Source organism: Papio anubis, chromosome 10, assembly GCF_008728515.1.
Source record: "Papio anubis isolate 15944 chromosome 10, Panubis1.0, whole genome shotgun sequence".
NCBI classification, from domain to species: domain Eukaryota; kingdom Metazoa; phylum Chordata; class Mammalia; order Primates; family Cercopithecidae; genus Papio; species Papio anubis.
The window spans coordinates 83,905,920-83,924,480 of record NC_044985.1 but is presented as its reverse complement, the minus strand read 5'-3'; the positions used below and the strand labels follow the sequence as shown (position 1 = coordinate 83,924,480).

At 42.6% G+C, this 18,561-nt stretch overlaps 1 protein-coding gene across 9 annotated transcripts in view; it reads right to left on the bottom strand.

The window, feature by feature from the left end:
- The window catches only part of SPATS2L (spermatogenesis associated serine rich 2 like), a 179,031-nt gene extending 165,316 nt beyond the window's left edge, over positions 1-13,715 (bottom strand). For 2 of the 9 annotated variants that reach the window (XM_017946755.3, XM_017946766.3), the window contains exon 1: positions 13,001-13,441. Coding sequence is in view for 2 of the 9 variants with exons in the window: in XM_017946754.3 (XP_017802243.1) it covers positions 10,493-10,495 (3 nt within the window). In the remaining 7 variants the exon portion in view is untranslated. Of the gene's footprint in view, positions 1-10,492; positions 10,690-12,160; positions 12,178-12,679 lie in introns of those variants that run through there. The other 7 variants (XM_017946756.3, XM_017946767.2, XM_017946754.3 and 4 more) reach the window with 5 other exon arrangements.
- Positions 13,716-18,561: the final 4,846 nt, after the last annotated feature.

Sequence of the window (18,561 nt, the reverse complement as noted above, 5' to 3'; positions counted from 1 at the left end):
CTCTTGTTTTTTTGTTTTGTTTTGTTTTGTTTTGTTTTGAGATGGGTCTTGCTCTGTCGTCTAAGCCAGAGTGCTGGAGTGCAGTGGTGCAATCTTGGCTCACTGCAACCTCCACCTTCAGGGTTCAAGTGATTTTCCTGCCTCAGCCTCCTGAGTAGCTGGGACTACAGGCATGCGCCACCACGCTCAGCTAATTTTTGTATTTTTAGTAGAGATGGGGTTTTGCCATATTGGCCAGGCTGGTCTCAAACTCCTGACTTCAAGTGATAGCCCCACCTCGGCCTTCAAAGTGTTGGGATTACAGGTGTGAGCCACAACATCTGGCCAGATGCCTCATTTTTAAGATGGCATTGACAGAGTGGTGGGTGCCCAGAGGAATGTTAACAGGATGAGAACTATCAGTTAAGAGAACTAGAACTGCATAGCCCTGAAAGGAGAAGACTTCGAGGAGGAGATACAATAGCTATGGTCAAATATTTGAAGAGCGACCACAGAGAAGGTGCATATTTCTTCTGTGGCATCCAAAGGGCGGATGGAAGACCAATAGGGAAACTGCAGGGAGGCAGGCTTCAGTGCACCACTGGGAAGAGGTTTTACAAATATCTGTGTCCACCTGTGCTTGATGAAGTATTGGTCCAATCACAAATAACACGAAGTCCAAATTGAAAGGGACTTAAGGTCCAGGAGCATTGCAGACTACTGTCATTAGCATTACTTGGCATCATAAAATGTTGACCAAACTCCTCATTCCTGGCTGGTTCAAATGGCAACTGGGATAATGTGGAAAGAATTCCTGCATTTGGTGGGATGTTAGACCACAGTATCCATTTTCTGTTTCCAATGCCTGCTTTCTACACGTCTAATTTCTTATCAGTGAGTTTCATGAAGATACTCCTAGTACATACCTGTAAGTAATATCTAAATATGCCTCACCTTAATAAATGAGGGGGAAAAATGTAAATTTAAATGCAATCTAGGAGAGTCCAGAAGGTGAAATTCTACAAAAGTTTGGAAATTATAAATTAGCGTTGCCATGGAAACCTTAGTTGATATCATCCACTGCAACCGAAACAGTTCTTGTTCAGGGAGTACCAGAACAATGAATGAGTTTATATATTCAGTGTCACAAACCAGCATTAAATAACATCTTTAGTGCCATCATTTCTAATTTTTGAGGAAGTAGATTTACATAGTCTCCTTGAGTGTTCATGATTTTGATATGGCACTAAAATCGAGGGTATGGAATTACAGTGGAGTGATCAATTGCATCAAGAGCTGAGCGAGTCACTGGAAGCTCAGTGCATGTACTGAATCCACCATTCAGATTCCACAGATTTCTCGTTATTTAACGAGAAAGGAAAAAGACCTGCCAGATCAGGACATTTGCAGTCACAGTGACTGGCATAACATCTTCCCCTTTTCCCTTAAAAGATTATAGGACGGACCACATTCCTACAATAAACACTTGTCGATCAGGGCAGTATTTGAGATCAGACTATCTGCTGTTTACAGCACTTCAACAAATGGGTTTTCTCGGCTATGTACTGGTAATCACTACAATACATGAAAGTCAGCCCACACTGAGAACAATATTGCCTCCAATCAAAATCATTCTTACCTTAGTATACTAAAGCTTTTTCCCTCTTGTAAGCAACAAAGCTACAACAAAAGAACTTCCCAAACACCCACAGCTAAGGAAAGAATGGCTCCAACAAAATAAGTGTGAAAAATCTGCCCCTGGTGTCCAATTCATATATAAATCTTCTTTTTCAGGATATTTTAGTGGCTTTCTTTATTTGTAATCTATCAGCAAAGAATAGAAACAAAAATTTATTTTGATGGCAGTGCTATTCAGAGATTCAAAACCTGCTTTGTTAATTGTTATGCTATCCTGGCAGAGGATGTAAACATGCCTTTTTTCCAAGGCTTCATGCTATACCTATAATCTCAGATGAACATTTTCACAAATGCAAACCACAGGGAGGATGGGACTTAAGCAAAATGTGAAGGTAACTTCCTTCTGGTCCTTTTTCACCCTTGGCTGGGTAAAATCTGGGCCCCTTGCCCCAGATTTCATATCCTCTTCCTGATCAGTCTCAGGGAAAGGTCTATAAAATTATTCAACATAAGGAGGGTGAGATACATTGAGATATGAGGGTAAGTTTGACTTACCACCTCCATAGCATTTGCATTTTAGGCCCTGGTGCCAGGCACTTTATATTTTATCTTATTTAGTCATAACAAAATATAACAAAATTGTAGGCATTACTTCACTTCATACATAAGAAAACTGGGGTTCAGAAAGATTAAATAACTTGTTCAAGTTCATATAGCCAGTAATTGCATGACTCAAAATCAGGTCTTTCAAGTGCCAAAGCCTGTCCTCTTTTTCTTCTAAATCATACTGGTCTTAGGAAACTAGAGTTTTTATAATGTAGGTTTTCACATATTGGAGAGCAAAAAAGAGAAACTTGATATTTGAAGTGCCCTTTTCAGCAGTATGGATTCTGAAATCACAACATAAAGGCAGCCACCTTTCTCATACACACATAAGACCACTAGAGACAAAGACATGAATGTATCATAATTTAAGAAAATCAGTCCTATATCTGTCTTCCCTTCTCCTTCCAAGTTGTACAAATGGGACTCAGAGACCAACGGGACAGCAAACTAGCAAGCAATGTTTGCTGTCAGGGGTCTGGAACCAGGGAAAAGCCAAGCTCTAGGCAAGTTATTCAATTCTAAGTATCTATTAGGTTTCCTGACCCCTGCTGGTCGTTCTCAGTACTAAAGAGGCCTAGAAAGGAGTAGCAGTGGTCCAGCCCTAGGGACACTACTGTCCCAAGAAGGCTTGGAGAAATGTAACAGGACCCTTACCTAAGACAACTTGGGGTCCCTCCACAAGAACACAAATCCAGGACTTGGGAATGTAGGAGACAAGGTGGAACCCAGTACAAAAGTGAAAACTCATTTACCCAAGAACGAGAGTCAGTTATGGCTACCTGGCTAAACTACCTGGACAAGGCAAACTGCAAGGTCAATCTGCTAAGTCGCTAAGGTTCAGATGAAAGGAAGCTGTATTCCCTGTGGTCCTAGATCCTGCAAATGAGGGAGAAATAATCACATCAAGGTAGTCACCACTCAGGCCATTTTCTATAATATAGGACTTTCAAACTTCTGTTTTTAGCACAAGAACCTTTGCCCCTAACAAAATCTTATACAAAATGCCTACTCATTAAGCAAATAAAAACAGCTGCCCAGGTTGAAACCAACAGAGGAAGTTCTTCTCAGAATTTAAGAGTCCAACAGACTATAGCAGGCAAACCACCACGAGAGAAGACACTGAGTCACACTGCCTATCAGAGTTCACTGGAATCTAATCCTACTGGACTGTCCTCTTGATAGTCACAGTTTCTTCCTATCAAATCTTCCAGGAGGGTTTCCCCTTCCTGATCCAACCTGATAAGATCTGGTTTCCTACCAAAGGTTGGCTTTTGCAACATGAACATATAAAGCTCTGCATATTTTTTTTTTTTTCTGAGATAGAGTCTCTCACTGTCACCCAGACTGCAGTGCAGTGGCGTGATCTCGGCTCACTGCAAGCTCCGTCTCCTGGGTTCAAGCCATTCTCTTGCCTCAGCCTCCCGAGTAGCTGGGACTACAGGCGCCCACCAACATGCCTGGCTCATTTTTTTTTTTTTTTGTATTTTTAGTAGAGATGGGGTTTCACTGTGTTAGCCAGAAGCTCTGCATATCTCTTAAGGCAACACGTGCTATCTTCCAGGTCTTTCTGACAGCCCATATGCCCTTCCCTCAAAGCTCTTCGAACCAACTCATCCACAGATTACTGCCCTCAGTGTCTTAAGGCATAACAGATTTCTGTATAGCCCTTATCAGCTTGGGGCACATCATTTTGTTTGACGCACAATGACTGTATAGTGTGCATATTTTTCAGACTCCAGATTCACTGATTCATTAACTTGTTCAGGATCCTACAGCCAGAGAGTAGGGAAGTTGGGACTTAGCCCACTAGGAAGAATCAATGGCAGGATGGGGAATCTCAGAGACCTGGCTCTCAAGGTTTCAGCTGGTTTCTCACAAGTAGGAGGCTTCCAGGGAATGTGACTCCACTTTCCCTTCCCTTGTTCCTCCTGTCTACCTCAAATCCTTCTTCTACCACACCACGAGAATTCCTGCCTCCCACTCCTGATGATGGCTGGGTGGGCCTGCTGAGACAGATGTGCTTTAATAGTGCTTTCCACACTATACCCATTGTACATATAACTCCTGGCTGTAGTGTTCAGAATCTGTCTCTCCAATTCTGAATCTTATCCAAACATTTCATACCTCTGGATAGAAAAAAATGAGCAACTGCTACTTCTCTATGCCAATAGGACTGACTTAATCATTCAAAAAGCTCATGGGCTTGGCTCGTACAGGATGCATCTCCTGGGAATGAGATGTTCCCTAACAATGCTGTCCAATAGAACTATAATGTGAGCACACAGGTGGTTTAATTTTCTAGTAATCACATTTTATTTTATTATTTTTTCTTTATGTTAACATCCACTAAGTAATCACATTTTAAAAAATAAAAAAATATGTGAAATTAATTTTAGTAATATATTTTGTTTAACCCACTATATCAAAACTATTGCTGTTTCAACATGTAGTCAATATTACAATTTGTTAAAGGAGAAATTTTACATTTTTTATATTGTCTCAAATCATGGTGTATTTCACACTTACACACATCTCAACTTGGACTAGCTGTATTTCCAGCGCCCAACAGCCACATGTAGCTAGTGGCTACAGTACTGAACAGCAGGTCTATCATCTCGCCTCTGTTCCCATCCCTCCTATCATTTCTTTCCTTTAGTAGAGATGCTATGGGCAGGGGCAGACAGTAGGGACCAGGATCATTAGAGGAGACTGACACACACCTGAAGGGAAGGACCAGATCACAAAGAAGCTTTCGTGCAATACCAGGGAGCTTAGATTTTAACCTGAAGATGCAGAAACTCTTCTGAAGGATTTTAAGCAGTGGAGTGTCGTAATCAGATTTGCCTTTCAGAAAGGCAGCAGTGTGAGGAACAAACTGGAGACCGGCCAGACAGAAGCCAGAGAGACCAGTTGTGAGGCTGCTGCAATAATCCTCAAGAGAAGGGGTGAGGGCCCGAACCACGGCAGTAATGAAGGTTATGATACATGGAGAAAAGAGCAGATTCAAGAGAGTCTGAAAAGACAGTCTTATATAAAATGTAGGGGTTGAAGAAGGCAAAGAAGTTGTCCTAGGTTTTAAACTTGGTGAAACAGGTTTCATTCATTGAGATAGAAAACACAGAAGGAGTATGCTGGATTGAAGTTGGGGAAGTGACGTTTTGAACTTGTTGAGTTAAAGATACTTGGAACACATGTCAGATAAGATTTCAAGGCTGGAGATGCAGATTTCCAATGGAATCAATGGCATATAGGTGGCAGTAGAAGAAAACAGAAGATGTGCTGCCATGGGGCAAATGTGGAGAGTGAGCAGAGGGCTGAGGGCTCAACTGTAGGGGATGCTACTGTTTGAGAGGAAGGGAGGACAGTAAAGAGAAGTCCAAATACACAGCAGCTGGACAAGAAAGAAAATTAGGAGAAACGGATAACTCAGAAAACAGGTGGGCAACATTTTAAGAATGTTGTGACTATCAACATTTTAGATAATGGTGGTCCATTATCTAGACAGAGGTGGTCATTAGGAGAGGACAGGAGTGTAGGGGGTTGAAGATGAAAGGAAGGTGGCGAGGTGCAGGATGTGTACGAGGACCTGAACTTGAAGAAGCTGCCTGCTAAGACCAGGAATAAGGAAACATACTTAAACCTAAAAAGAAGCGACCAAAGGCATTCATCATTTTCTGCTTTTATAAAGAACAAGACTTACGTATGTTTGTAGGCTGAAAGAAAAGGATAATTGAGACCCTGAAGAAAAGATAGTGAAGCAAGATCCCCGAGGAAGCAAGAGAGATTAGTCTCAGACTGGAATAAGGGAGAGGAAGAAAAGGAGTGGGAAGAGAGCCTGCCATTTATAAGGTACACAGATCACCACTGCAAAACCATTTTTCCTTAATTAGAAACATAAATGTAATATAGTTGTCCGTGAAGGCTTTCTCTTTCTTTAATAGTACTACTTATCATGTATAAAATCAAATAAATGCTGAGCATGGGAAGAAGTCACTAGAGCTCCAGACCTGTGGTCTTGGTAGATTACACAGCCTTTCACACACCTTCAAACTACTCCTAAACATCACCTCAGGTGATACTCATCACCTGCAGAGCCACAGGGGTTGTTGACAGCTAGTACCTCTCTGACTTGTTGGTTTCTGTGCAGACTGATAGGTAAATATTTTCAGTGTCACCATGTGTTACCTCACAGGGTGGTATCACAAAAAGCAGGGCCTGGGTTTCAGACACCAGATTCATCTGCCACTTATCAACTCTGCAGACTCAATCAAGTTATGTAACTTTCCTGAGCTTCAGTTTCCCTTTCCAATAAGGATATATAATCCTTACCTTCCAAGATTCCTTTGAGGTTTAAATAACATGATAAGATGATCAGTAAGTGATAACTATGATGATGATGACTATTCACTTTGTTCTGAATCTTTAGGAACTGGGAGCTGATATTGAATTAGTACTTTGCAATAGCTAGCATCTTGATCCCTAAGGTGAATTAAAGAATCAATCCTAGTGTTAGGAAGGAACCTTGAAAATCCGTAAGGCCACCTAATGTTTGCATCCTTTCTTCATCTCAGTGCATATGCAGTTTCTGCCCGCAAACTGCCTGGGCTTTATACCTGCTCTACAAATTACTAGCTACTCAACCTTTCTAGGCTTCAGTTTTGCTCTTCAGTAAAACTGGAGTAATAGGAGCATGTACTTCATAGCACTGTTTTGAGAATAAAGGAGAGAATGCATATAATCAAATAAGATATTGCCTGGTATAGGCTATGCTTATACATGTTTAGTGATGGGGGCCTATCACCTCCTGAAATGGCACAATCCATAATGGTGCAACTTCCCATATATTGACCCAAAATCTGTATTCCTCAAACATTCCCACTGGCCCTAGCTTTACAGACCATGGGAGTAGTTCCACAAAATCAGAATGGGGGTTCTACATAACACTGTGTTTACACCTTTACTCAGCTCGGCTAGGTGCACTGCACAGTGTCCCACAGATGGCTGGCTGCTTGGGAACACAATCCAGGGTGGACCTCTCATTATTTACATTACTGTGAAAGTGTCAACCTTCAGTGGCATTTCCATAATGCAGGAGGCCTTTTTGAGCATTCTAAGTGAGCTGGATGCTATCCAGGAACACACTGGTTATATTGCTTCCAAGATTTATTTTTCGCTTTGTGTCATAGTTCAGCACTTGGCACCACACGTAATTATTGCAGGTATCTACATATCCTTTAGGTTCCATTATTGAACACTGTAGCCCACCAATGCTCAGAAGACTCCTAGCTGCGTTCAACTCAGAAGCAGGAGTACTATAAGAGCGCTGATGTAAAGCCAACACATTGGCCCTGGAATTCACTCACAACACCCTTCCCTCACCCTTATATTCCCAGTAACACTGAAATCTTATCCAGATCTTTTCAGTAATCACCTCAAACAACTGTCATTCTAAGAAGACCCCCTCCACTCACCAACAGAAGAAGATTTTTTTCCCTTCTGTGCTCTGTTAGACCTTTGTTTCTGGGATACGTCTGTTATTTTTCCTTCTAGGCTATATACTCCTTCCCAGCAGAAACAGTGACTTGTACAAAATTCTCACTGAAGAATTAAATTTGGTCCTGAATACAATGGGATGTGGTAGACTCTTCCCTACATCACCTTTCACCCTCAGATGGGTGCCCAGATGTATTTTTTTTAATCTACAAGGATGCTTTTAAATGAAAAACTTGAGCAGCCTGCAATAAATACAGTCTGAAATTTTAGAGCCAATTAGCTGAACTTTTATATAACTGATAACTTTAGCCTAATTGTTTGACGTATAAAATACTGGCATAAAGCCTGAATGCTTTTTTTGCTCAGTACTGGGGCCCATCACTCCACCTTAAAATAACTACAGGCTTCTTAATTCCAACTCACAACTGCCAGACTCCATCATTATCCCAACTCTGGGAAATGCCGAGTCCTCAGAATTCTCACAGCTGATGAATGGAGAAGCTGATTAGAACCACTGAAGAAAAATGGGGAAAAAAACCCTTGACAGACGCCTCCTTCAAATGCCTGTCCCTTTTATCCAATGTCAACATGAATTTCTAAGTTAACAAATATTTACTGAGGTCATGACTATGTGTCAGGCTGTGAGTTAGGCTCTGAGGACCCAATGGTGAACAGTACAGAGTCAATATCAAAGCCCATCATTTAAAAAAAATCACTCTTACATTTATTCATTTTATGGGTGTATTTATCAAGTGCTTCCTATGGCCAGGGCCTGTAGACAGAATAAAAGGCATATCAATGCCCTGAAGGAACTTGCTATCTAGTTGAGAAAGCAAGAATGAAGCATGAAACAGCGTAAAAAAGGATCCGATGGTCTACAGGAACTATGCAAACAAAAGGGCAGAAAGAACCAATGCGAGTAACATGACCAGGGCAGGCTGACTTGAAGAATGTGGTTAGGTCAGAGTAAAAAAGAAAAGAGACATTCTAAAAGGCAGGGCATGAACAAAAAAAGGACACATGAAAATGAGCATGTCATCTTAGAAGGGCAGTGAGATCCAACTAGTAGAAACAGAAGGTTCATGTTGGAAAGAAGTAGAAAATAATTTGGTAAGTTAATTTGGGGCAAGACTGTGAGGTACACTGAAACCAAGTTGAGAGGATGAGCAATGGGGGAGGTCATGGAAAGTATTTGCACTATGGTGCAATACTGAACAATGCTAAAGTATTGTTCCCATGAAACAATCCTTGGAGAAGAGTTCGGAGGGAAGAGTTTTAGGAAGGTTGATATGGTGGAAGTGCGTAGAATGCGGAAAACTCAATTACAGAGAGACCAAGGTGTAGACTATAATCATCCTAGAAACAGTGATGGCTGACGGCCTCCTATCCGATCCGGGAGAGTGAAGAATGAAAAGCTCATGGGCTTGGCTTGTACAGCATGCATCTCCTGGGAATGAGATGTCCCCTAACAATGCTGTCCAGGGGTGGCTCAGAGAAGCCATCAAAAAGGAAGAGTTAACAGGACCTGACACACAGTTTCACAGAGGCAGTAAGAGAGAGAAGTCAGCAATGGTTCCTACATCTCCAGTCTGGGTGATGAAGAGAATGCTAAACAGATCAAGAAGGGAAAGTCTTTTCATCATAAAAGGAACAAGTTTAGAGAGAATACAAAAAGTTTGTTATCAAGCATGTAGTCTTTAGCTTGACAGCAGGACATCCACCATAAAAAGTCTATTAATTAAGCAAGCAGATAAATAGGAATGGAGTTTGGATCAGTACTAGAGACAAAGATTTGTATGATGTAAGGAAGGATAACATCACATTTAAAAATTTTGTATTAGAAAATAAAAACACTAGCTATTAAACAAAAATAATAAAAAATTATATAAGTCGTAGAGAGAAATATATCTTCATAAAACTATTTTTCTCAGCTATGCTACTTAGGGGATCCTACCCATTACCACAACACTGAAGGAATAAGCTTCTGCAGAAATTCAACATATGGCCTATTTACATAACAAGCATCACAACTCCAAATTAGCCATTTTGATGTGTCAAAGAAATAACACCTTCATAGCAAGACTACTTCAAAAAAGGGAAGAAAAAAGAAAGGTTTGTTTTTCTTCTATAATTATGTTTACTGGGTTTTTAACTGTTTGTAACATGAAAATCTTATTTTAATTGTGTGATTACACTTTAAGGCAAAACAGTGATGAAATGGATTAGCTGAATGTTGCACAACCATTCAGAGATCAATAAACAGACCCAATCACTTAAATCTGTCCATATGAGACATCTACTCTCATGTCCTGTCATGCTTGTAAAATCTACTCTTCTGTGCACAGAAATTATAACAAACATATGATTAATTATCACAGTCAAATGACAGTAAAAGTGCTACAGAAGATGGCTAGGAAAGAAGTACTATGAAGCAGTGACGAAGCAGCACCTGTCAAGTGCACAGAAAACATACTCCACTCTTGTCATACAGTGGGACAGGTGGTAGGTAGCAGCTTAGATCTTATGAAGAGCAACCTCAACTTTTTCCATCCTATCCAAACTGTAACCAGAAGTTCTTGTCCTGGCTCACCTCACAAAACGCTGATTAAAACGGTATAAAGTAATAGAATGAAGACCACCTATGCTCTTTCAACACACAACCATTCACAAATATTCACTGTGAATGATAGCACAATTCAGCAGACTGAGAAGCTGACAAAAATTAGGACCCAAAGTGAGATATTTCTAAACCTTAACTTCTGATGTAAAAGCTTACCATATAACGGGTCCATAAAATGCTTCAGATTGGCATGCAATCAAAGACTGCAACGGTGTGGCCTAAGTATTTTCTTTCCCTGATCCTTACTGGTGTGGCAGAGCAGCTTCACAAGCCCACAGATACCTCTCTCCACAATGGCCTCGTGAAAATCAGTGCATGCGGAGAAACTATTTACTGAAGACTTTCATTAGGGGGCTCCCTAAAACAAAATGAATACAAAAGGAGTCTTGATCATTTTGCCTGTCTAAATGAGCACATTAAACTAAGTTAATTCTTAGAAAATCATTTAATATTTTCAGGGATTAAAGAAAGAAAATTGCCAATTAATACAGTCTTTTCCCAGATGTTCAGTTTTTACTAACGTCTTTAGCTATTCTCTGCATTCAAGTGATTGTATTTTTATGCAAATTATCTTTTGGGGCTAGTCTCTAGTTTGTGTGTCTGTGTGTATTTAAAGCCACACAGATACAGAATTTGACATGTTTTCTGCCACACAGATACAGAATTTGACACGTTTTCTGTTCTGCTGCTCCATACAATAGGTTTTAACACAGCTTGAGCTTATTCCAAAACTCTAATTAGAAACGGCAGTATTTGCCTTGTCCAAATAGAAAACCATTCCCAAAGTTGATTTTTCCCCAGTTAAAATTCAACAAAGAATATCATACACAGATATTTTTAAACACGACAGTTACTAGATAAAACTGCCCTAACAACACATTGCTTTCTGGTTAAGCAACACAATTTCATAAGGCCTATCAAATACTTTATCCAGACGGCTACTCTATTTTCAGGGTATCTTTCAAAATAGTTGGTTATATTACTTGAAGTCTTTTTTCTTTATTCAGAATGAAGAGATTTCTGACTTCCTGTCCTTTTCCCTGCCATATTACATACATCTGCTTAAACTCTGGAAAACAGTACCAATCAAAGCGGTGATGAATCCTTCCTTTAAGACAAACTAAAACGATGTTAAAAACGTTACACGACCTTACTCTTTCAAGTACTGATATAAAACCACTTTCTCTAAACAGGTTCTAAAATTTCAGAGTTGTTTGTCTTAAAGTCTGTCGGCTTGTGAGGGAGCTGGTACATATTTTAATATTCAAATTTAAAAAATAAGCAAAGAGACTGTGTTTGAAGTTCAAGGGTTTTCACTAGTTCTCAAGCTACAAACCCTGTAATACAGTCAAAAGAAAACGTACAGAAAGAATCTTTCACGCAAGTGTCAGGTCTCCAAAACCCTGACATCTGCTAAAACCAGGATTGAGGGGGGATGAGAAGCTCGTGAAGTTCACAAACACACCAACCCCGCGGGAACGCGAAACCTCCACTCGCAAAGACGCGACGCTTCCGCCGCATCCCCGCGCAGGTGAAGACTCGGCCCTTCAGCCCCGCGTGTGCGGCAGCGTGATATTCCGAGTGCGCCGGAGTCCAGCGGGAACGCCTCCCACGACACCCCCATCTCCCGCTCCGGTCGGCTGCCCGCGGACTCCGGGGTCCCCCCGCCCAGATGCGGCGGCGCGACCGCTTCATCCCGCGGCCAGGGCGCTAGGCGTCTGCTCTCGCCACCCCCGCCCGCCCCCGCGCAGCGCGGACGCCGACGCATCCAGCTCCCGCTGGGTGCCAGGGGCGCGGGGTTCCCTGGGGCCGCGGCCCCCGCACCCGGCTGGGATCCGAGGGCTGGGTGGTCCCAGCTGACGTGGGCTTTGCGGCTCCGGGCCAGAGAGCGTCTTAGGGGGCGGTGGGTCTCCCTCCGGCTTGGGAGGGGACGGGGGCGCCCGAGCGGGAGGAGGGCAGGCGAGGGACCGCGGCCGCGGGCGATTCAGATCCGGGGCGGGCGGGTCCACGTCGGAGCGCGGCGGCCACACGCTCGCCCGGGGAGCGCCACTGTGCGTCCCAGCCGGCGCCTCCTCCCGCTCGCCCGCGCCGGCCGGAGAAAGGAAGGACGGCGACCTTCGCGTCCGGTCCGCGCCACCAGCCCGCGTCGGCGCCGAGCGCGGGCCACACCCAGCGCCCCGGGAGGCGGCGGAGGCTGGGCGGCCCGGGCTGCAGAACGCTCGGCCCGGCCGAGTCTCCGTCCCGGCCGCGCAGGCCCCGCCGCGTCCGCCCGCGCCGTGCATCACCAGCCGGCCCGGCGTGGAGGGGGTCCCGGGCGACGGCGGCCGGGGGTCCCAGGCTTACCTCTGTGCCGAGCGCCGGCCGCTCCGTCCCGGGCCCGGGCAGGGGCCCCGGGGCGCGGTCGCCAGGGGAGGCGCCGCGGCGGTGGCGGCCCCTGCGGCTCGGAGGGCGGGCCGAGCGGGAGCCGCTGCCTGGGCCGCGCGCCGTCCGGAGCTCGCCCCGCGCTGCCGGCGCTCGCAGCGGAGGGCGCAGCCAGCTCGGCCCCCGGACTGGATTCCTTCACTGACACAACTCCGGCTCGGCCGCCCCACGCAGGGACACTCCCGCCCCTTGCAGGCTGCCCCCGCCCGGCGGCTCGCCCGCCCTCCCCTCGGTGTCACTCACCAGGCGCACACACCCTAGCCGGCGCCCCTCGCTCCCGCTCGCACACACAGCGCTGCTCACGCCTCTCTCGGGTTTTGTATCCGCTCACACGCACGTTCTGACACAGATCCCGTCCCTCCACACGCCCTCCCTAGCTCCTTTCCCACCCCACTTTCTAGAAGAATCCCCGTACAGCTTCCGCACTTTGCTTGCGTGCTCCAGAACGACCTCCTCGCCTTTCCCCAAATCTCCACTTCACCGAAACTCCCCGTTATTGAAAGATTTTGTGACAATCCGCACGTGTTGCAGGAGAATCATCTCCTACCCGAGAAAATGAACTTTGCTCCCCCAGCACTGTCTGCAAATACGAGATGTTTCACCATTTAGAAGGTAGTAATGGTTTCTGGAGAGGATCCAAGCTCAAAATGTAAACAAAGATAGCCCATTCGAAAATGACCTGAAAAATCAGGCGCGGAAAAAGTGCTGGGGCTCGGGTCGGCCCTTGGAAACCCGGCCAACCCGGGGTGTTCCGCTTCCTCCTCTGCGCTGCGGGTCTGCACACTGGGCTCCAAACGTGTGTGTAATAACCAAGTTACACATGGGCACCGTGGGCTTCAGCCTTGGGTTTCTGCCTGGGAGTACAGTAGTCGGGAGAGTAAAAGCAGTTTCTCAATCATTATTCATGATGGAAGCACTTTAGATAACACTCCTTTTCCAGAGGCAGTAGAGTGAAATGCAGGCAGCTCTCCAATTCAGTTTGTTTGTTTGTTTAGAAGGGTGACTTCTTAGCTTCCTTTTTTTTTTTTTTTTTGGCAATACCAATAAAGGTTTCTGAGCGGCTCCTTGGCTGTCAAGCTCCTTACAAATATCAGACCAGAGTCGATTATGCCTCTCGAGCTCCACACTCTAATGGACCTCTGAGTGCACTGCAGAATTGTACATTATCCGATGTTCAGGAATTCATACTTTGAAATAAAATACAAACACCTTTCGGATAAAGTTCAAATCTGCTAACATAATGTGGCCCTGTTGACAACGCACTGCTGAAATAAAGAGAGGAGCTAAAAGGAAAGGAACTTTTCTTGTGTGACTTGGAGTGGTGGTTCTTGCTACCTTATTGTCACCTTCGATTGGTGTGTGGATTATATAATTTATTTAACAAACATTAGCAAGTGCTTTATAAGTACTAGCTCATTTAATCCTTCAAAGAACCCCTTCGGGTTATTTTTGTCCTGTTTTACAGATAAAGAAACTGAGGGCTGGGCCCAGTGGCTCACACCTGTAATCCCAGCACTTTCGAAGGCCGAGCTGGGCGAATCTCTTGAGCCATGGAGTTCAAGACCAGCCTGGGACCATAGTGAAACCCCATCTCTACCAAAACAAACAAACAAATAATAATAATTGGCCGGGCATGGTGGTGCACGCCTGTAGTCCCAGCTACTCAGGAGGCTGAGGTTGCACTGAGCCAGGATCACACTCCTGCGCTGTGGTGTGGGCAACAGAGCCAGAGCCTTTAAAAGAAAAGAAAGAAAGAAACTGAGGCACAGACAGGTGAAATAAGTTGCTTAAGTTTTTAGCTAGTAAGTGGTAAAGGAAGAATTTGAACCTAGACCGTTGAACCCCGCCTGTGCTACAGAGAGGAAAGCTTGCTTCTGGAAGCCATACCACACATAAAGAACAAACATCCTATTGCTTATTAAATTTAGGTGTAATAAGTAACTTGTAACCATTTGACTTGAAATTTGATGCACTTCTTAGGTCCTCTGGCTAAATAATTTATTTATGTTTTTGAGAGGTTTCCTCCATAATTAGAATTCCAAAATTAATAATAAATGACACTTTTCCTAGGAAGGGCTTTGGAAATAACATTGAACTCAAGTCTTCATTCTTTTCTTACACCACTTCATAATCTTCCCATGACTCCAAATCTAACTTGCTTAGTGAAGTCTGACAGAAGAAAATGCTTTCAAGAACTGAATATGACCAGAGGGAAGAAAGGGTTTTAAGAAGACCATATACGGCCTTGATAATCGAAGGCTGCTTCTTACTAAGTACTGTAGGTAGGAGCTATAAGAATAAATGCTGTATGTGTTGAGAGCAAAGATGTTAAAGCAGTGAATCAATGAAAAAACAAACAGAGACTAGGCGGCTAGGAGTAACCACTGTACCACAGACTAGGCTAAAAGTAATTCTCTACTGGGAGTGGAGGCCTAGCCCATGAAAAGACAAGTATAGAATAACTTCGAAGAAAACAATTATATCTTTCAAGAGTTAGCTAAGGGGCCCAGCCAAAAAAAAAAAAAAAAAAAAAATCTGAGTTTTAAGAGTTTTACAGACAGTGTATTTCAAATGAAACTTGAACCTTTTGCTGTTCAAATTAATTTCTTCTGGAAATAAGAAGAACTTCTGTTAGAGAGGATTTAATATGCTTATTGAAACATCTAAAAGCTTCTTGCACATCATATAACTAACAAAGCATTATTTTTCTGAGTTAGGCATAAATGGAGATGTAAAAGTCTGAAGAAATAAAATATGAATAAGATATATGTTGGTGTTTTCACCAGATGGTGAAAGTTTATTTGAAAAATTACATTGTTTAACATCTTGATCTGTGTAATGCTAGTTTGACTGTATTGTTCAAAATGATTCTCTGTGATTACAATCCAGAGATTGGATCGCATTTTACTATTTTCTAAACTAAATAGAAACGTGAAGATCTTTTCTTAAGCGAACAAAACAAGAACCATAAGAGCAGATGTTTTCTGAGGGGTGAACAAAGGATGTTCGTTTATATTTTTTAGCATTTCCATATAGGTATTTTTAATCTGTGCATACTGCTTTCCTCCACATTGTCACCTACACTCTTTATTCGGAGTGCTTAATTGTAAGCCTGGAGAAACAATGCCATATTCTTCAATAAAGCTGACTCTTTTCTTGCAGTATTGATTTCTGCAAAATGCCATATTCCCGGCTTGCCACCCCTAGATTGTACCAGGCTCCTGATTCTCTAGGCATGATCGTTCAGAGCAGGGCTCACATTCGTGGATATAGCTCAGATCCTGGAAACCTGTTTTAGGCTATGATCAATTGTGACTCTATTAGGATTTTGATATCTGAATAAGTAGTGGGGACAGAGAGGAATTTTAATTGCTAGGCTCCAGATCACTAGGCAATATTCAGACTTATTGGGGAGGGCACCTACCATCTAGGATCTTGGACTTTGTGTGCAGTGACTGAATGGAATCTGGGTTATCTCCCCTAGGGAGGGGATGAAATATGTGTTCTGTGTTTGTTAGTGTGCAATCCAGTAGGGGTGCTCACAAATATTCCAGCTCTGCTGCCTTCGAAGCACATGATGAGATTACATTTCCCCACCTGACTATAGTATAGCCCTGCGAGTTGCTTCAGCCAATGAAAGGTGGCTGGAAGTGATGTGTATCACTTTGGGTCAGAAGTTAAGAGTTGGGACATCAGTCACCACATTCTCTTTTCTTCCTAGTGCTGCAACATCAAGGTGCATGGTGGTGACTGCTTCATCAGACTGGAGTGAATGACAACAATGAGCAGTGCCATCCCTGCTGAGCATTAGTGGACATGTAGTATGATCAAGAAATAAACCTTTGTTGTTCTAAGCAACTGATATTTGATGGTTGTTTGTTTCTGCAGTGCAATCTAGCCTATTCTGATTAAAAATAGGAAGGAAGAAAGAAACGGATAATTGCAGGGTACACCTTGCAGAATATGGCTAATTATTCCCTTTCCTCTTCAGCGCACAATAAATTCACATTTCCTAGCTTCCCAAATTGTTAGGTGAAGCCAGGGACTGAATTCTGGCCAGTGGAATGTAGGTGAAAGTGTTGTACTCCCCTTTCAGGCCGCCTCCATGGAAAGCCTCCCACATGATGTCTCTTTCCCATCTGCCATGTGGAAACTAAGGACCCTGAGACTTCAAAGCAGAAGTCAGCAAACTTTTTCTGTAAAGGGCCAAATAGTAAATACTTTAGCCTTTGTGGATCATATAGTCTCTATCACAATTGCTCAACTCTGCTGTTTTATGGAAAGCAGCCATAGGCACTATGTAAACAAATAGGCATGACTATGTTCCAATAATACTTTATTTACAAAAACAGGCAGTGGACTGCATGTGACCTGTGGGTTGTAATTTGCTGACACCTTATCAAGAGGAGGCTAGGATGGAAGGAGCCTGGGTCTGTGAGTCACCCTGTCACTATTTCTTATAGACACTCACAAATACCTGATATTAAAACATTTAATATAAACACTTAATATACCTGTGTCTGCTTGTTGAACACCCACAGTTGTTATCTGAACACCCACAATTGTTATCTGAGAAAAAAAAATCCTTCTGTTGAATGAAGCATGACTAATACACTGTCCTAGCTCATATTCCGGAAAAATTCCAGAAGGATTAATAATCTAAACATTAAAAACTGTAAAAGACTAAAAGAAAATATAGGAGACTTTTACAATATTGGTTATCTTTATAATTACTAATTAGAAATATTGTGAAAAAAATTTCAGAAACTGTAACAGAAAAAAATTAAACAGATAAGACTACAAAAATTTTAACATTTCTATCAAACGAAGTGTACCATAAAAAATGTTACCTAAGGGGAGAAAATATATGCAACATGTATACACAACAGGAAAGGGTTAATATGGGTAATACAGACAGCTTCTTGAAAGCAATATGAAAAAAGAGAGGAAGCAAAATAAGAAAATGGACAAAGAAAATAGACAATTCTCAAAAGAAGGACTATGTGCTAATAAGCATCTGAAAACATACCCAACCTCATCAATGATCATAGCATAAATAAAAACAAGATAGCATCTATGATTTGTCAGATTGGCAAAAATATAGTTTACTATCAGGTGTTTGTGTCTATAAGAAATAGGAACTTTCATACTTAGCTGACTGGAGCATGAATTAATAAAGATTTTTGGAAAGTAATTTGCAGTACCTATAGATATTAAAAATGCATGTATCCTTTAACCACACTTTTCTACTACAAGTGATTTAATCTACAGAAATATTAAGTGTGCAAAAATATATTTACAGATATGGCGATTGTAATATTATTTGTAAGGGCCAAAAGAATTTGGACCACATTCCACTTTTATAAATAGAGGAATGGTTCATCTATTTCTCTATTTGGGCACATCTACACTGTAGAAAAACAAATAGCTGTTTAAAAATGAGGGAGCTATGTATGTGTTGACATGGAAGAGTGTCCATGATATATTTTTGAGTGATAAGAGCAAGTCAGGACACTGTGTACAGTATGAGCTCTAAACAGCAAGGGGGCAGGGTGGGGAGGATGGAAATTCTTGTCTCTTGAAGGATACTCACACTGTTGACCCTGATAACCCTTTGACCCTTAGGGTGATGGTGAAAGGGGTGAAACTTGCCCTTTTAACTTTGTGCACATTTTTATCATTATAATTTTTTTAAAAGTAAAAAGATGGAAGGCAACAGAAACTAAAAGAAAAACCCATTGTGGACACTGGCCAACGCCAAGCAGTTGAGGGGAAGGATGGATGGGCAGAGAAACAAAGACTTG